This window comes from Capricornis sumatraensis, chromosome 1 (genome assembly GCF_032405125.1).
Source record: "Capricornis sumatraensis isolate serow.1 chromosome 1, serow.2, whole genome shotgun sequence".
NCBI lineage: Eukaryota > Metazoa > Chordata > Mammalia > Artiodactyla > Bovidae > Capricornis > Capricornis sumatraensis.
This window is the reverse complement of record NC_091069.1, coordinates 240,983,140-240,999,777: the sequence shown is the minus strand read 5'-3', so window position 1 is coordinate 240,999,777 and position 16,638 is coordinate 240,983,140. Positions and strand designations below refer to the sequence as shown.

At 47.1% G+C, this 16,638-nt stretch overlaps 1 protein-coding gene across 1 annotated transcript in view; it reads right to left on the bottom strand.

The window, feature by feature from the left end:
• RYK (receptor like tyrosine kinase) overlaps window positions 1–11,281 on the bottom strand; it is a 184,073-nt gene extending 172,792 nt beyond the window's left edge. The window contains exons 1-2 of the mRNA XM_068969315.1: window positions 11,133–11,281; window positions 126–607 (exon numbers count right to left, since the gene is read on the bottom strand). Of these exons, the coding sequence (XP_068825416.1) occupies window positions 126–607; window positions 11,133–11,281 (631 nt within the window). The remainder of the gene's footprint in view (window positions 1–125; window positions 608–11,132) is intronic.
• Window positions 11,282–16,638: the final 5,357 nt, after the last annotated feature.

Sequence of the window (16,638 nt, the reverse complement as noted above, 5' to 3'; positions counted from 1 at the left end):
ACATAACAAAAACCAATCAGCGCTTTGGAGTCCTAATCAGTTTCCGGAAGCAGGCAGCTTCCCGGGGAAGATAAAGGAGGGGATTCTAAGATCCAAAGGGCGGGCTGGGTTCAGGCCCAGCGAACCCGGGAGGAGGCGGGGAGGACGGGCAGGGGGCCGGGAATAGAGGGCAGAGCCGCGGGTCCCGCCTCTGGCCGCCGGCACCGCCAGGGGACGCCCTCTCAGGCTGTGGTCCAGGGTCCAGCAGGCAGGGCCTGGGGGCGGGGCCGGGGCCGGTGGGGCGGGGCCCGGGCCGTGCTCCCGCCCAACCCGAGGAATGCGGCCCTTGGCTTGTCCCGCGGCCGCATTCCGGTCTGCGCAGGAATGTGAACAGGCTGTACACTGCGCGCCCTGAACGCAGAAGTTCGGTCCCCTCCCGTTGGAGAACGCCTGGCAGCGGCTCCGCGGGAGGGCCCCCTCTCTGCCACCCCCCAGAACCTGTAGCACGTCCGGCTGGAGGATAGGGTACTGATGGCTGCCAGACCAGCGGGGACTCAACACCAGTCCCAGGGTAGCGTGCTTCGAGAGCAGATGTGGTTTAGAAAGAAGGGAAACCCGATGTAGTCCACTGTGGCATGGAGAAGGCAGGGGAAGGGGTGGAAGGGAAGATGGAATCCACCAGCCTCAAGGGACAGAGTTCAGACCCTAGATTTGCCAACTTTAGGGCATACTGTGGCTGGTAAGGCTTGAAGAGGGGAAGGGAAAAGCAGAAGATCCAGTTTGGGATCAGGTGCTCTTTGACAAGCCAGGGAGGGACTAAACATCCAAGAGTCAAGGCTATTTTTCCAGTGGTCATGTTGGGCTATAAAGGAAGAGTTGGACTGTGAAGAAAGCTGAGCACCGAAGAACTGATGCTTTTGAACTGCGGTGTTGGAGAAGACTCTTGAGAATCCCTTGGACGGCAAGGAAATCCATCCAGTCCATCCTAAAGGAGATCAGTCCCGGGTGTTCATTGGAAAGACTGATGTTGAAGCTGAAACTCCAACACTTTGGCCACCTGATGCGAAGAGCTGACTCATTGGAAAAGACCCTGATGCTGGGAAAGATTGAGGGCAGGAGGAGAAGGGGACAACAGAGGATGAGATGTTTGGATGGCATTACCAGCTCGATGGACATGGGTTTGGGTGAACTCTGGGAGTTGGTGATGGACAGGGAGGCCTGGCATGCTGTGGTTCATGGAGTCGCAAAGAGTCGAACACGACTGAGCAACTGAACTGAACTGACGTATTTAATTCATTCACCAAATATTGACTGAGCTGTGACAGTCCCTGAGCTAAATTCTGGGGGCACAGAGGTGAACAAGGCACCTCCTGTCCTTTAGGAGCTGACATTCAGATTCTAGAGACAGTTGCTGAAACACCCAGAGAGGGATGAAGCCAAGGGTGTTGGGAAACATAAAAGAATAACCCAGATTGGGAGATCTTGGAAGGCTTCCAGGAGGAAGCTGCCAAGTGACCTGAGAGGCCAATAGGAGTTAGCCCAAAAGATGGGTGGAAGAGGGAGCCTTGTGTTCAGAGGGTTTAAGGAAGAGCATGCCTACTTAGTTGCTTCAGTCACATCTGACTCTTTGTGACCCCATGGACCACAGCCCACCTGACTCCTCTGTCCATGGGATTCTCCCAGCAAAAATACTGGAGTGGGTTACCATGTCCTCCAGGGAATCTTCCAGATCCAGGCATCAAACCTGCATCTCTTGCATTACAGGTGGATTCTTCACCTGTGAGCCACCGGGGAAACCCCTGAAGGAAAAGCATGTGATCCAAACAGCCCCCTGAGCCTGCCTACCCATCAGTGGCTGCCAGACCACCAGCTGAGTCACAACAAGGCCCGGGTTCCACCTCAGTTGAACCCATGACATTGGTTGGTTTATGGAGCCCCTGTTTACGGAAGGCACAGTAGTGGGCCTGTGAGGATTCAACATGATGCTTTGGAGTATTGTGAGATAAAGCCCACAAAGGGTCTAGATGGCACCTAGTACCTAGTAGGTACTCAGTTAATACTGGTTGGTTTTCAGTGCCCTGCCTGATTCGCTGGGAGATGAGCCCGGTGTGGTTGGTCCTCACAAAGCTCCTTGGAAACATCTAAGGCACCTGGTGCTGTGGGTGCAGAGGACTGGGAGCAGAGAAGGGCCTCGCCTGGAGGTGTGTTGTGGGAACATGGCCTGTGAGTGAGGATAGGAGGGTCAGGGCCAGGAAGGCTGCACTTGGGCAGTAGTCCAGAAAAGGAGTGATAAGAGCCAGATAAGAGCTGAAGGGGGAGAGAATAGAAAGCAGTGCTGGAAGATAGAGACTAAAGAGGCCAATGACCAGACTCGAGCTGATTGGCTGCAGGGTGGGCCCAAGGCCCCAAACTAGGGGTGGGTTAGATCCCCACCTAGTGTGGGTCAGAATGGAGCTGAGTACCAAAGGCCAACCGGGATCATAGCCAGTGCATCCCCAATGTCCCTGAGTGAGGGAACAGGAACATCTATCCAGAAATTCCTGAGCCTCCCTCTCAGGAATCCTCCAGGACCTAAATTCTTCTGTACAGAGGAAAAGTGCAGGCCTTGGAATGGCCTCTCCAGCATTGTTCCTTGGCAAACACAGGAAGATGGGTTTCCTTTAGCTTTGTTGTGCTGACATCCGAATCCGGACCCCTTCCCCAGTCTTTGCGGTGGGGGAAGGGAGGCAGAGGCCCAAGCAGTTGATGGAAAATAAACACGCACCTTTGCTCTTCTGACTTACTTCACGTTCTTAGAATTTCCTCTCTGAGCTCTGGTTTTGTTAGTTTAAAACTCCACACGTTGGTTAGGGCTGGGAAAATCCCTTGGTGCTCTGGAGAGATAGCTCCACACCGGGGGCAGGGCACAGTTCCAGCGCCTTGGGGGAAGGGCCAGCAGGCCTTCATCCTGGTGTCAGCGAGCTCCTGGTTCCGCCTGTGTGAGGGAGACTCACAGCTGCGTGTAGAGTTTCCTTTTGTCACCAATTCATCCATCCATTCACTCATTCTTTCAATATTTATTGAGCACTACAATGTGTCCTGCACTGTGCTGGATGCTGGAAATAGATGAATGAACTGGAAACATTGAAAATAATCTTAGGGGAAGATGCCATAATCAAAATGGGTAATATTGGGGGACTTCCCTGGTAGTCCAGTGGTTAGGAATCTGCTTGCCAGTGCGGGGGACATGGGTTTGATCCCTGGTCCAGGAAGATACCATGTGTTGCAGAGCAGCTAAGCCCATGAACTGCAACTACTGAGCCCACACTCTGCAACAAGAGAAGTCACCACATTGAGACGCTTGCATACAGCAATGAAGACGGGTTGCAGCCAGAAATAAATAAGATGAATAATATTGTAATGCAATATTTTTAAAAAATAAAAATCAATCCGTGGTGAACAAAATAGTAGGATTTTAAATAAAGACAGAATTAGTAACATTTTGGAATTTGGGCCATGTGGGAAAGGAAGAATCAGTAATAGTGATCACAGGTTCAGAACTGAATACAGCAAGGGCAGAATATCATACAAGTATTGAAATATCTCATGAAGTTTGCTTGTCAACATAGAAAAAACTCATGATATATTGTTGAGTGAAAAATAGATTACAGAACCATACATAAAGTATGAAGTATGGAGAAGGAAACGGGAACCCACTCCAGTACTCTTACCTGGAAAATTCCATGGATGGAGGAACCTCATAGGCTACAGTCCGTGGGGTTGCAAAGAGTCAGACGCGTCGGAGCGATTTCACTTTACGTATAAAGTATGGTCCTATTAAAAATATATCCAGGATGGGAAACTATAGTCAGAATTATGGTTTTTCCAGTAGTCATGTATGGTTTTTCCAGGATATGAGAGTTGGACCATAAAGAAGGCTGAGCGCTGAAGAATTGATGCTTTTGAATTGTGGTGTTGGAGAAGACTCTTGACAGTCCCTTGGACTGCAAGGAGATCAAACCAGTCAATCTTAAAGAAATCAATGCTGAATATTCATTGGAAGGACTGATGCTGAACCTCTAATTCTTTGGCCACGTGATGCCAAGAGCCGACTCTTTGGAAAAGACCCTGATGCTGGGAAAGATTGAAGGCAAAAGGAGAAGGGGGTGGCAGAGGATGTAATGGTTAGATAGAATCACTGACTTGGTGGTCATGAATTTGAACAAACTCTGGGACATAGTAGAGGACAGAGGAGTCTGGTGTGCTGCAGTCCATGGGGTCACAAAGAGTTGGACACCATTTAGCAACTGAACAACAAATGGAAGCTGTAAGTGCATATGTCAAGATGTTAATTGTGTTCTCTTTTATTTTCCCTCTTTTATGGCCTTCTTTTTGTTTGTCTGTGCTTCTTTTTTTTTTTTTTTTTTTTTGGTTAACAGTGATACTTACTGTTAAAGATATTTTAAAAAACAAGAGAACTGTAGCAGAGCATGCTGGACTGTACAATCAGCCCCTTTCTCGATGCTGGCAAGGCGGCCGACCCAGGATTACCACTCCCACTTTCTAGATGAGGAGGCTGAGGCTCAGCGAGGTAGAGGGACTCGAAGAAAAGTACCCACTGGGGCCTGGTGGAACCAGCCTTTGCATGCTGCCCTCCTGGGATTTTAATCACCCACAGCCCTGTGTGCTGGGTCTCTTGCCTCCCAGCTTCTTCCAAACAGAAACCTCTGCCTTTCTTCTTCTTGGCCAGTTTTTCCTGTGTTGACCTACCTCTTCCACTGATGCTTTCTCAACTGAGAGCATAACTGTAGGGAGAAAACCTGTAAGAAATATCTGGGTGGATATGGCTGGCCCTCTCTGGGCTTGTGAGGGACTGAGTAAGGGAATGAGAAAGTGTTTCCAGTGTCATGTTTTTCTCTCTGGCACAGACACACCCCACAGATTGGCATGAATCATAAGTAATTCTCTGAGGCCCCCGTCTGTCTGGAAATGCCTAGTGGTATTTCCCAGAGTTCAGAAGCCATCAGTCCTTCATGCCAGCAAACTTGTTTATTCCCCACGCAGCCGCAAACCTCTGACTGCCCCCTGGGGAGGGCACTGAGGGGCGAGGGCCCTGGGGCAGAGGTGTCACTTCTGGATCCTGTGGCCACCCTGGGGTTATGCTTGCACAAGCCTCAGAGCTGAGACCTTCCTGACTCAGTAGGCTGACTGTGTTACGCATGGTACCTGTGGAGCCAAAAGAGAGGCGCGCTCTCTCTCTCCTAAGAAACAGGTTTCTAGGCTCTAGGCTACTCTTAGCAGTGTGTGGTCTCTGCTTGTCTATTGAATGCCATGAAAAAAGGGCACCCTTGCTTCTAAGTGTGGGTGTGCCAAATTGCATTTCTCAAAGATGACTGTGACAACACTCCCCTTGAAGCTAGCTATGGCTATATCACTAGTTATGGCAATAACATGTGAGTAGAATTATGGTCTAGAAATTTCTGGAAAATTTCTTTCAAAGAGAGATGGAATGCCCTTCTGGTCTCTTTTTCCATACTGTAGCCTGTACTATGGATAGGATGGCTGGAGCTCTAGCAGCCTTCTTGGACCATGAGGAGTTCGGGTAGGGGAAAGCTTTATCAAATGCAAGAAACCCAGAAGTTATGAAAGAAAAGATGAACATATTTGACTTGATAAAACTTTGCATAGCAAAAGATAACACAAAGACAACAGATAGATTTGTCCTGGTTTATAAACCAGAACAAAGGGAGAAAAGAGTTTTTACAAACTGACAAGAAAAAGATAAATGATTGAACAGAAATATTAGCAATTTATTCAAGAGCAATTCTAAAGAGTCAAAAGATATGAAAAATCACTAGTAGTTAGCAAGGTAGTTAAATCAGCCCAAAAATAAAAATGAAAATTATTGTTAATAGCTACTGCTTGTGGACATGCAGAGAAAGAGTATTCACATACATCATTAGTAGAAATGTTCATTTTATACCCTTTCTAAAGATCAATCTGTCCACATCAATTAAAATTATTATATAAAATTAGCAATTTGATATCTTATGACATATAAATTATATGTGTATAAATATATTTTGACTGCCAATCTATTCTTTATCATCTGTCTTCAAATATCTGCACAAGATGATGATAACTATTGTAGCACTTATCCATAGTTATTCTATAGTCGATGGAATCAAAATGAATGCCTATTTGTAGGTTGAGTAAGTACATCCATATCTAAGAAAGCTGTGCAGCCATTTAAAAAAATGAAATAGAGAAATGCCATGATGAATTTTCATTAGACATTGATAAATAAGAAAGGCAAGATGAAGAAAAGCATTTACAGCATTTAGGGGAAACAACAACTTAAAAACATATATATATATATATATATATATATGCTTATATGTTATATAACCAGGTTGGGCTTCCCTGGTGGCTCAGAGGTTAAAGCGTCTGCCTCCAATGTGGGAGACCCAGGTTCAATCCCTGGGTTGGGAAGATCCCCTGGAGAAGGAAATGGCAACCTACTCCAGTATTCTTGCCTGGAGAATTCCATGGAGGGAGGAGCCTGGTAGGCTACAGTCTGCAGGGTCACAAAGAGTCGGACATGACTAAGTGACTTCACTTTCACTTTTCACTTTCATGCTTGTATGTTATCTGTATGCTTTGTTTGGGTCCTTCAAGAGTTAGTCTCCAAAACAGTATTAGACTTCAAGTTTATTGGGAAAAGCTCCTGTGAGTGAAAATTGGGGAGTTTACTGAAGGAGACTGGTAAGGTGCATTTTTAAGAAAGTTTTGGCAACTCAGATGGGTGTCCTTGAGTCAAAGTCCCAAGTTCCTGGAGTACGGAGTCCTGAGAATAGGTCTGCCTCAATGTCCCTGCCTTGATAGTTCAGCAACTGGAGAAGCCTGGCCTCAGTGCAAACACTACAGTCAGAGGTCTGAAGGCACATCCCTCTGCTGTCACTTGTTCACACATGTGGATACGCTTGTGTATGTGTGTGTCTACATAAGGATATTTGTGCATGTATGTATACATGTAGATATGTCTGTATATATACATGTATATACATTTTGTAGATGTGTGTATACCTAGGCATAGAGACAAGTATGGCATAGAGACAAGATATGTAATAGGTTGTTATAAGGGTTATGGGAAGGTATCCTACCAAAAAAAAAAAAAAAGAAAGAAAGAAAAGAAAAAAGTTGCACTACGCAACATCTGAAGAAGCATCTCAATTTCAACCTGTTTAAAAAATGAATTCCTGAGTTTGCCCCCCTCCACTGATCAAACCTGGCTCTTCCTGAAGCTCTTCTCCATTTCTGACTCTTATTTGTCTGTACTTGACCTGTTTTCTTCCTGCAGAAAGCCTTGAGAATCTTCTCTGTGCCCCATATTCTGAACTCTCACCGCCGCTTGTCTTGCTGTGAGTCTGTCCTCATTTACAGCACCGGGTACTGGACAGCACTTAACGCGCATCCTTCCGCTCAAGGAAATTCTCCTGCGATATTTTTACACATCATTTCCTTCTCTCCATTTCCTCTCTGCTTCCTTTGCTCACTGGTCTCTACTGAGCCTCCAAATTTTCTCGTCTTTTTCTCTCCTGTCCTTTTTGCTTTAGTCTTTCTGGATGATTTTCTCATCTCCAAATCTTCCTATTAAATCTTGTCTATTTTTATTTAGAATCACTATTTTAATTTCTAAGATTTTTCTTCTCTGTCTTTAAAAAATACTCTGATCTAGTTTAGCAGAAGCCATTTTCTCATCACTTTCACTTTATTGTTTTTATTGACGTTTTCTTCTCCTCTGGGTCTTATCTGTTGTCTGCTTTACTCTGCCTCTTTTTTTTAATTTAATTCATTAATTAACTTTTGTCAGCGCTCTGTCTTCACTGCTGAGAGAGAGCTTTCTCTCACTGCAGCAAGCAGGGCCTACTCTTTGCTGTGGTGCACGAGATTCTCACTGTGCGCTTAGCTAGAGCTTTGCGTCACTGGAGAGTGATGGGGGATTCAAGGGTTTGTTGGGGGAGCCGCAGGAGTCAGTTTCTGTGGGTCTTTCCTCGAAGGCTTTTTAGTCCCTTCTGAGAATGATATAATCTGCCTTTGGCGGCAGTGGTTGGGGATCTAGGGGAAAGGGGTTGGGGGCTCCTCCTTCACACTTGGACTCTCATCCAGTGCCCTGTCTAGGTGCTGGATCGCCCTTTGCCCCCTGTCAGGCCCTGGTGCCCCCTGAATCTGGAGTCCCCAGGGTGTAACTTTCCAGTTTCCTCTGGGTGAGAGAGAAGCTAGCCTGCTGCTAGTGGGGAGGGAGGCAGGGTCTCACTGCTGGTTCCCTGCTTTCCACTCCAGTCCCTCCTGCAGTGCCCATGTTCTGAGAAACCAGGAGGCTTCTGGTGGGCAGGTCTCTCCGGACTGGCACTTGGCTTTTAGTTTGTTCATCTGCCACTTACTTTTCCTCTTTTGTAAACACACTAACATCTTTGCTCTGTTACTTTCTCCCCTCTCCCCTCTTCCATCTAAGGGTGGGACTATATATATGATTTTATATATAGATATATAAGTATACATATACCATGTATATATATATGGGATATATCATATACTATATATGTGGGATACCGACACACATATGTGGGCTATACCACACACACATATATAGATAGGATTTATCATATCCTATATATATGGGATATCCATCAGTATAGCTCAGTTCCGTTCAGTTCAGTTAGTTGCTCAGTCATGTCCGACTCTTTGCGACCCCATGAACCGCAGCACGCCAGGCCTCTCTGTCCATCACCAGCTCCCAGAGTCCACCCAAACCTATGAACATCGAGTCAATGATGCCATCCAACCATCTCATCCTTTGTTGTCCCCTTCTCCTCCTGCCCTCAATCTTTCCCAGCATCAGGGTCTTTCCCAATGAGTCACCTATGCGCGTCAGGTGGCCAAAGTATTGGAGTTTCAGCTTCAACATCAGTCCTTCCAATGAACGCCCGGGACTGATCTCCTTTAGGATGGACTGGTTGGATCTCCTTGCAGTCCAAGGGACTCCCAAGAGTCTTCTCCAACACCACAGTTCAAAAACATCAATTCTTCGGTGCTTAGCTTTCTTTATAGTCCAACTCTCACATTCGTACATGACCACAGGAAAAACCATAGCCTTGACTAGACAAACCTTCGTTGGCAAAGTAATGTCTCTGCTTTTGAATATGCTTTCTAGGTTGGTCATAACTTTCCTTCCAAGGAGTAAGTGTTTTTTAATTTCATGGCTGCAGTCACCATCTGCAGTGATTTTGGAACCCAGAAAAATAAAGTTAGCCACTGTTTCCACTGTTTCCCCATCTATCTGCCATGAAGTGATGGGACTGGATGCCATGATCTTCATTTTCTGAATGTTGAGCTTTAAGCCCACTTTTTCACTCTCCTCTTTCACTTTCATCAAGAGCCTCTTTAGTTCCTCTTCACTTTTTGCCATAAGGGTGGTGTCATCTGCATATCTGAGCTTATTGATATTTCTCCCAGCAATCTTGATTCCGGCTTGTGCTTCTTCCAGCCCAGCGTTTCTCGTGATGTACTCTGCATATAAGTTAAATAAGCAGGGTGACAATATACAGCCTTGACATACTACTTTTCCTATTTGGAACCAGTCTGTTGTTCCATGTTCAGTTCTAACTGTTGCTTCCTGACCTGCATACAGGTTTCTCAAGAGGCAAGTCAGGTGTTCTGGTATTCCCATCTCTTTCAGAATTTTCCACAGTTTATTGTGATCCACACAGTCAAAGGCTTTGGCATAGTCAATAAAGCAGAAATAGATGTTTTTCTGGAACTCTCTTGCTTTTTTGATGATCCAGCGGATGTTGGCAATTTGATCTCTGGTTCCTCTGCCTTTTCTAGAACCCGCTTGAACATGTGGAAGTTCACGGTTCATGTATTGCTGAAGCCTGGCTTGGAAAATTTTGAGCATGACTTTACTAGCGTGTGAGATGAGTGCAGTTGTGCGGTAGTTTGAGCGTTCTTTGGCCGTTGCCTTTCTTTGGGATTGTAATGAAAACTGGCCCTATCCATACACAGGTATAGTTCTGTAGTCTGCGTTTTCACTCATTGCCAGGCCATGGGCATTGTCCTGTGCTGCACGCTCAGGTCTTGGATGTATTTAACTATCCACCTTACCATGTCCACATGCAGGATCTTGTTCAGAATCTTCAGCCCTGAACCAGGCTGCTGGGAGCTTCCTATGTGTCTGGGATAGTGTACTTGAGCCTCAGTTTTCAGGACCCTGCTGCTCCCAGCTGGATTGGAGGCCTTCACACCATGTGTCTGCTAGGAGGTGTTCGATGGAGTAGGTGTGCAGCAGGGTGCTGGTGAGGGACATGGCTTCCCTGCCAATCGGCCCATCTCAGTGCCTGACACTGAGTCACTCCTATTATCTCCACTTTTCTAGGGAGGAGGCCTCGCCACCTGCCTAGGGCAGCACCCTGAGTCAGAGATGAGGCTCCTGTCCCACCTGCCCCCACTCTCCAGCCCCGGCTCCCAGGTCCGAGTTCTGGGCAGGCTGCCACAGACATGCCAGTGAAAGGGCAGCCAGGCTGTAAGGTGACCTGACAGCCTGGGCTGAGGAGGTCTTCAATGGCATTTATTTGTTTCTTGAATAAGTAAGATATCCATAGACTCTTCACATTCTTGGATTTGAACATGGTGAAATTGTCCCTCACATTGCTGTAGCACAGCCAAGAAGCTCTTCATTAGGGCAAACTGGGCCTAGTTTCCTGTGTATTCTTAAAGAGATACTTCAAAGAGAGAAAAAGGGTCGGAGAAAATCCACACTTCCTTCTCTGGAACCTCTGGGGGCAGATGAGTCCGAGAATTCAGGATTCAGAATCTACAAAGGTAATGGGTATATATTATGTCACATCCCCAGCAGAGTCTGTGATAAAACACATGAAGATTTTGATAAATAGAGACGTTATCAGCCTTAAGTCAGTTCAGTTCAGTTCAAATTTTGCTACCAAATGTATTTGTGCCAAATCTCCTAAAACAAACAAAAGCTTTTTTTAGAGAGAGAGTTTTGAATTTCAAAACTGTGGATAAGGGTATTTGGACTTGCGCCTATACAACGCATTTAAAAGCTCACAGTAGTATCCTGAACACACGGGATCAGTCCAAAGGAGCTTCTTTGTTACTTTTCTGCATCTGCATGGTATTCCATTCCACACATGCCCCAGTCAATCTCGTCTTTTAAAGGACGTTTGGGTTGTTTGCGGTTTTCTCCCCAGCTGTGCCAATGCCGCAGTGAGCACACGGTGTACTCATTTAGCACAGGTGCAAGCATATCTGTGGGATAATTTCCTAGCAGTGAGATTGCTGGGTCAATAAATAGTATTAGTTAACATTTACATGGCAGTCACTAAGAGTGGGGCACTAGAGTAGGTGCTTTACAATTACTGATATATTTTAATTCTCTTGAGCATCTCCAAAGGTAGGTACTATTATCATCCCATTTTACAGATGAGAAAAACTGAGGCACAGAAAAGTAGGCTACCTGAAAAGCTAAGATGCAAACCAAGTTTCTAGGACTCCGGTTCATTTTCTTAATCGTTCTGTTCTACTGCCTTTTGAAGATCGTGGGAATTTGTCACTTAGGAGGATGTTGCCAAATCACCTTCCGAACAGTGTGACCAATCTCCATTCTCACCAGCAGGGTGAGTGCCCTCTTTCCACGCCAACACTGTGCTGAATCAGATGCTTTGATCTTTGCCAATCTGATAGGTGAAAATGGTGTCTGTACAGTCATAATTTGAATTTCTTTTACTGTGAGTCAGGTTGAGCATCTCTTCATCTAAGGGCCATTTATACTTATTTTCCTATGAGCCATCCATTCATATCTTTTGCTCAGTTTTCTGTTTGGTTATGCCTATGACTTTTGTTGAGTTTGTTTATATCTTGGGAAGATGAATTTCTCGGTGATTCCAGTTACACAGAGCATTTCCCAGGTGGTTGTTCATCTTTTGATTTTGGATGTGGCAAATTTGGGACAGAATATTGTGAGGAGGTGAATGAAGGAAAAGCCTTCAGTGTTGAGAAGTGGAGGGAGGGGGAAGAGAGAACAGATTCTCGGAGCCAGGAGGGGAGGAAGGTGATGGCGAGATTGAATGGACTGCTTGTGGAGACTGAAGCCAGGCCTCAGGTACGGTCTACTCAGACCAACAGGTGGGAGGAAGAGGGACTCCATGGCAGATGCAGAGATGTCTCTTCAAGAAAGGACTGTCTGGTGGCAAGGCTATGGTGACCTCAAAGCTGTAGAACTGTGGGCTTCTCCTGGGTTCCCCCAATTTTCAGAGCAAGTTTAAGGTCTTCTTGGGGTGGCCTTGGCAAACGACTGAGCGAGGTGGTGGTACAAGGGCCCAGGCATTTTCAAGCTTCCCCCACCAACCCTGGGCAACCCTGGGCTCTTCTGGCCCCCGGTGGGCTGGCAGAGAATGAAGCTCCGATTGTGTTTCTCTCCCTTCTTTTAGAGGCTTTATCTCCTCTGCTACACTTCCCTATAAGTCTTCTTGCATTCCTAACTCTATCTCAGCATCAGCTCCCTGGAAAACATTTGCAGTCCAGACTCCTGAAATTTTCTGGTAAAAATTGACGTAAAACTTTAGAATTCAAGAGCTATTCCTCAGTTTAAAAAATTTCACTGAAATGCATTTCATATTGAAGTCTAAAGATTTGTTTGTTTTCTATTTGGTGGTGACTGTAAGTGTCCTTCGGACTGGACATAAAGCAAACATGTTGGCCTGTGGGTGAAGACAGTTGGGTCTGCCAACTCCTGGGCGGGGGTTTCTGACCTCAGCTCAGAGGCTGGAGAGGCAGTGTGGGGTGGCTGGTCTGGGTCTGGGGTGACTGACCAGGTAGGCCACGACCTCTGGACAGGTCTGTGGAGTAAGGAGTGTGGGAGCACCTCCATCACTGGCCCCAGGTCTGAGAACACATCATGCAGGATGTGGGGCTTAGAACAGGCTTCCTCAGCAGCCACAGGAGGACCTGAGTGTGCTTCCCTCATGGGCAGCCTCTCTCTGGCCCAGCCATCTCTCCTGGGCCTGCTGTCATATCCTGACTGGCATCCCACCCTCTACATGGTGCCAGAGTGACCCTATTATACTACACCTTGGCCTTAAGCTGTGGATGTTAAAACCTGGAGTTCATCTGCCTGACCTGCAATTCAAGGCCCTCATACACTGCCCATGCTCCTCCTTTCTGGTCACTTTTTAACCACCCATATCCTTCATTCCACAGGCACAGGACCACTGGCCAGTCTGAAAACCCAATTAGCCTCTCTGCCTGAAACACCCTCTCCTTCTGTCCCTACCCTTTAAGGCCAAGCTGATATATCAGCTCCTCAGATGTGAATTCCAGGGAAAGAGGTAAAAAGGAGATAGAAAAATGTGGCTTCCATTTGCCACGTTCAAATTTTCTTAAGAGACTGCAGCAAATATTCACAGTGCTCTCGATTAGAAAACCCCTCTCCCCTCCCTACTAACCCACGGAACTGCCACGTCTTCTCAGTGTAGAGCCTGGATCACATGAGAGCTGAGTTATAAGGGTTACACATTCATTCCTGGAAGACAGTCTAACAGGCAGTTCTTGGCCATTCTTCCCATTTCATTCACTGTGGACCACCCCTGTTTCCTCCTTGGCCACAGTCATTGACCAACACTAAACCCACTGATTTGTGTCAAATTTCGTCACCAAGATTGCCTGAAATGTTAAAATGCAAGAGAATATAAGTCAGCCCGAAAACACTTGCTGAGCATGTAATATGGGTGATGAATGGTGGTAGGTGGAAGGTCAGCGGGTTACCAGGAGGCATAATATGCAACTGATGACCTGCTCCCGTGGTAACAGATTGCCCCATCTGTGGGCACCGCGAATTTCAGTCAACCAATGGCTATGTGTGGTAGGTGACGCAGGTCCTGAGGGACAGTGGAGGCAGCCGGGGAGCACCTCCCACAGGAGGAGGGGGTGTCGAGATGGTTTTTGAAGAGTGACTGTCCTCTCACTCTTATAGAGGAGGGCTTCTCAGGAGACAGTGGCTCCATGAATCACTCAGGGAGAACCCTACTTATTTTGTTTGATGAGCCTGGGATGCATCAGATATCTCTATAAAGCACTGGTTGTCAACCATGGCTAATATTTTAATTACTTGGAAGCTTGAAAAAATGCTAGTATCTGGGTCTCACCTCCAAGGAGCTTGACTGAATTGGCCTGGGGTGTGGCCCGGGTGTTGGGAATTTAGAAAGCTATCCTGGTGATGTATGGTGTGTAAAGCAGGGAAGCATCCTGAAAATGTGATCCAGGCTGAGCACCTGGGCTGCACAGGAAGTTCAGGCAGCGCAGGCTGTCAGCCCTTCAACCCGCAGGCACACACACCTGTTGGGCTCTGGCACTTCTGAGGCATGCCGCTCATTTCAGCCTCCTGGACAGTGGCCACTCCAGGGAGGGGCCCGGGGCTTAAGTCCGACTCACACACCTGGTTCCCAGGAATATTTCTCTACCAGCTTCACGCTAAGCAGCCATGGTTGTCGAGCAGGCTGCGAGCTGCTGGGCTTTCCCTCTGCCTCAGTGCCTCTCCCCTGGAGGCTTCCTGAAGCCCTGAAGCGGCAGCCGTCGGGGACCCAGCTCCCAGGACACCCCTCCTGGAAGGTTCCCCACAGACATGTCTATGCTCACAGACCGGGCAGGGGTCTGGCTTGGACCACAGAGGTGGTGCCAGAGCGGGTTTCTCTCCCTGTGTTTCTGGCACGGAGCAGGGCCTGAATAAACTCCAGCTTGAGGCTCTCCACTCAGTGGTCTCAAGAATGCTGTTCCTCATTTCAGAGAATTCTGTAGGTGTGACTGGTGGCCGCCAGCCAGCGTGCCAGGTGAGGACCGGGCGCCAGTCCCAGGTTCAAGCCAAGGAGGCTACTGCTCTGCTTCCTTTCAGCAGCTCATCCGCGTGTCCAAGCAACCGCGGGAAAGGGCACAGAGGGGTGACATCATGATTTTCTGATAAGAGAGAGTGCTATATGCTGGGGTTTATAATCGAGGTGAGAGATGAAATGCCTTAGCTCAGAAGCCTTTTTATCTAGTTATTTTATTTCACAGTTACCTTGATTTTGTTTTTAAATGATACATGTTCCTTGTTAAAAGGAAAAAGTGCAAAGAGCAACACACCCAGAACACACTGAAATCCCACTGGCTCAAGAAAGCGAGTCTCTTTAACACTTGGTGAGCATCTTCCAAGGTCAGTGCTGCTGGTACTGGTGTGTGCGCTGGTCAGGGGCATGAAGAATTTGACCTCTGAAAGCCCTCTCAGTCCTGGGTCTACTTCAGTGATGACAATAGCCACGTAGCCCCCCTAGAGATTTCCCACTACCCTGCCTCCTTGGGAAGAATGTCCAGCATACCCACACCGGAACCGGTCCAGGCAGAGAGGATGCCGAGCTGGTGGCTCATCTTCCTCGGGTCTGGTCGGAGCAGCCTCCTGGCAGTCATATGCAGTCAGCTCCCTTGCCTCACAGTCCTCCAGCTATGCTAAGAATGTGAACCATTTCCCATGGGGCTGGCAACTGAGAAGCAGTTCTGAGCCCAACCTCCCCAAATATCTGCTTTGCAAACAGATAAAGCAGGGAAGCATCCTGAAAATGTGATCTTAGGCCCTTCACCTTAGGCAGTGTGCACATCTGCTTGCCTGCCAGGAGTGTTTCTGCTTTGAGAGTCTATCATGGAGTCGTTAGGGAGCCAGCTTGGCATGTGGCATGTTCCCCAAGGAGTCAGAGAACAGAGAACTCTCTGGACAGAGCCTCTCAGGAAAATGAGGACCAAGTAATGACCCAGGCTTTTTGCAGAGGTCTGGCTTCTATTCCTATTTTGGGGTCATCCAGGTGCCTTTTGGCCCCTGAGATGTCTGAGCTGCCTTCACCGCATTAAGAAGCCACCTGGAACAGCCTTTGGCCTGCCCAGTTCACAGCACCTCCTTTTGTGACCTGATGGGGTGGGGCAGTGGCAGGGCTTGGCAGACTGTGAGGGGAGGCAGAAGACTTGACTTTCTGAGTCGCTCTCACCTTCTGAGAGGCTCTAGCATGCCTTGCTGCACCACTGCAGGTATGACTGGACCCCAGTGACCTACATAACCTTCCAGACGAAGGGCAGGGGGGAGTCCTGACTCATTCCAGGGGAGTATGACTTGGGAAGGGTAGAGGGTGGGGAGAATTGATAATCCTGAGATGTTGAAACAACCTCAATGTTCAAGGATGGCTCAGAAGCACGGTATGTCCACAGGGTGCACATATCATGTAAAAATCATTATTGTAAATACTATTTAACAACATTGCAAATGTTTGTGATACAATGGTAGGTGAATAAAAGGAAGAGATGCATTTTTTTGACACACCAAAAAGGAGAGACTAGAAAAGGATTAAAAAAATAACAGTGGCTACCATGGTGTGATTATGGATATCATTCTTTTAAAAGAAAGGAGTGGCTTTAAAGTCAGACAGATCTGAACTATTGGCTTAGTTATAGTTCTCATTAGAAGTGACCTTGGCAGTTAGCTTATTATCTCTGAGACTGGTTTCTCATCTGTAAAATGGGCATAAAAATTCCTGCCTTACAAGATTCCTGTGAAGATAAATCAGATGATGCATTTCCTTCCTTCTTGCC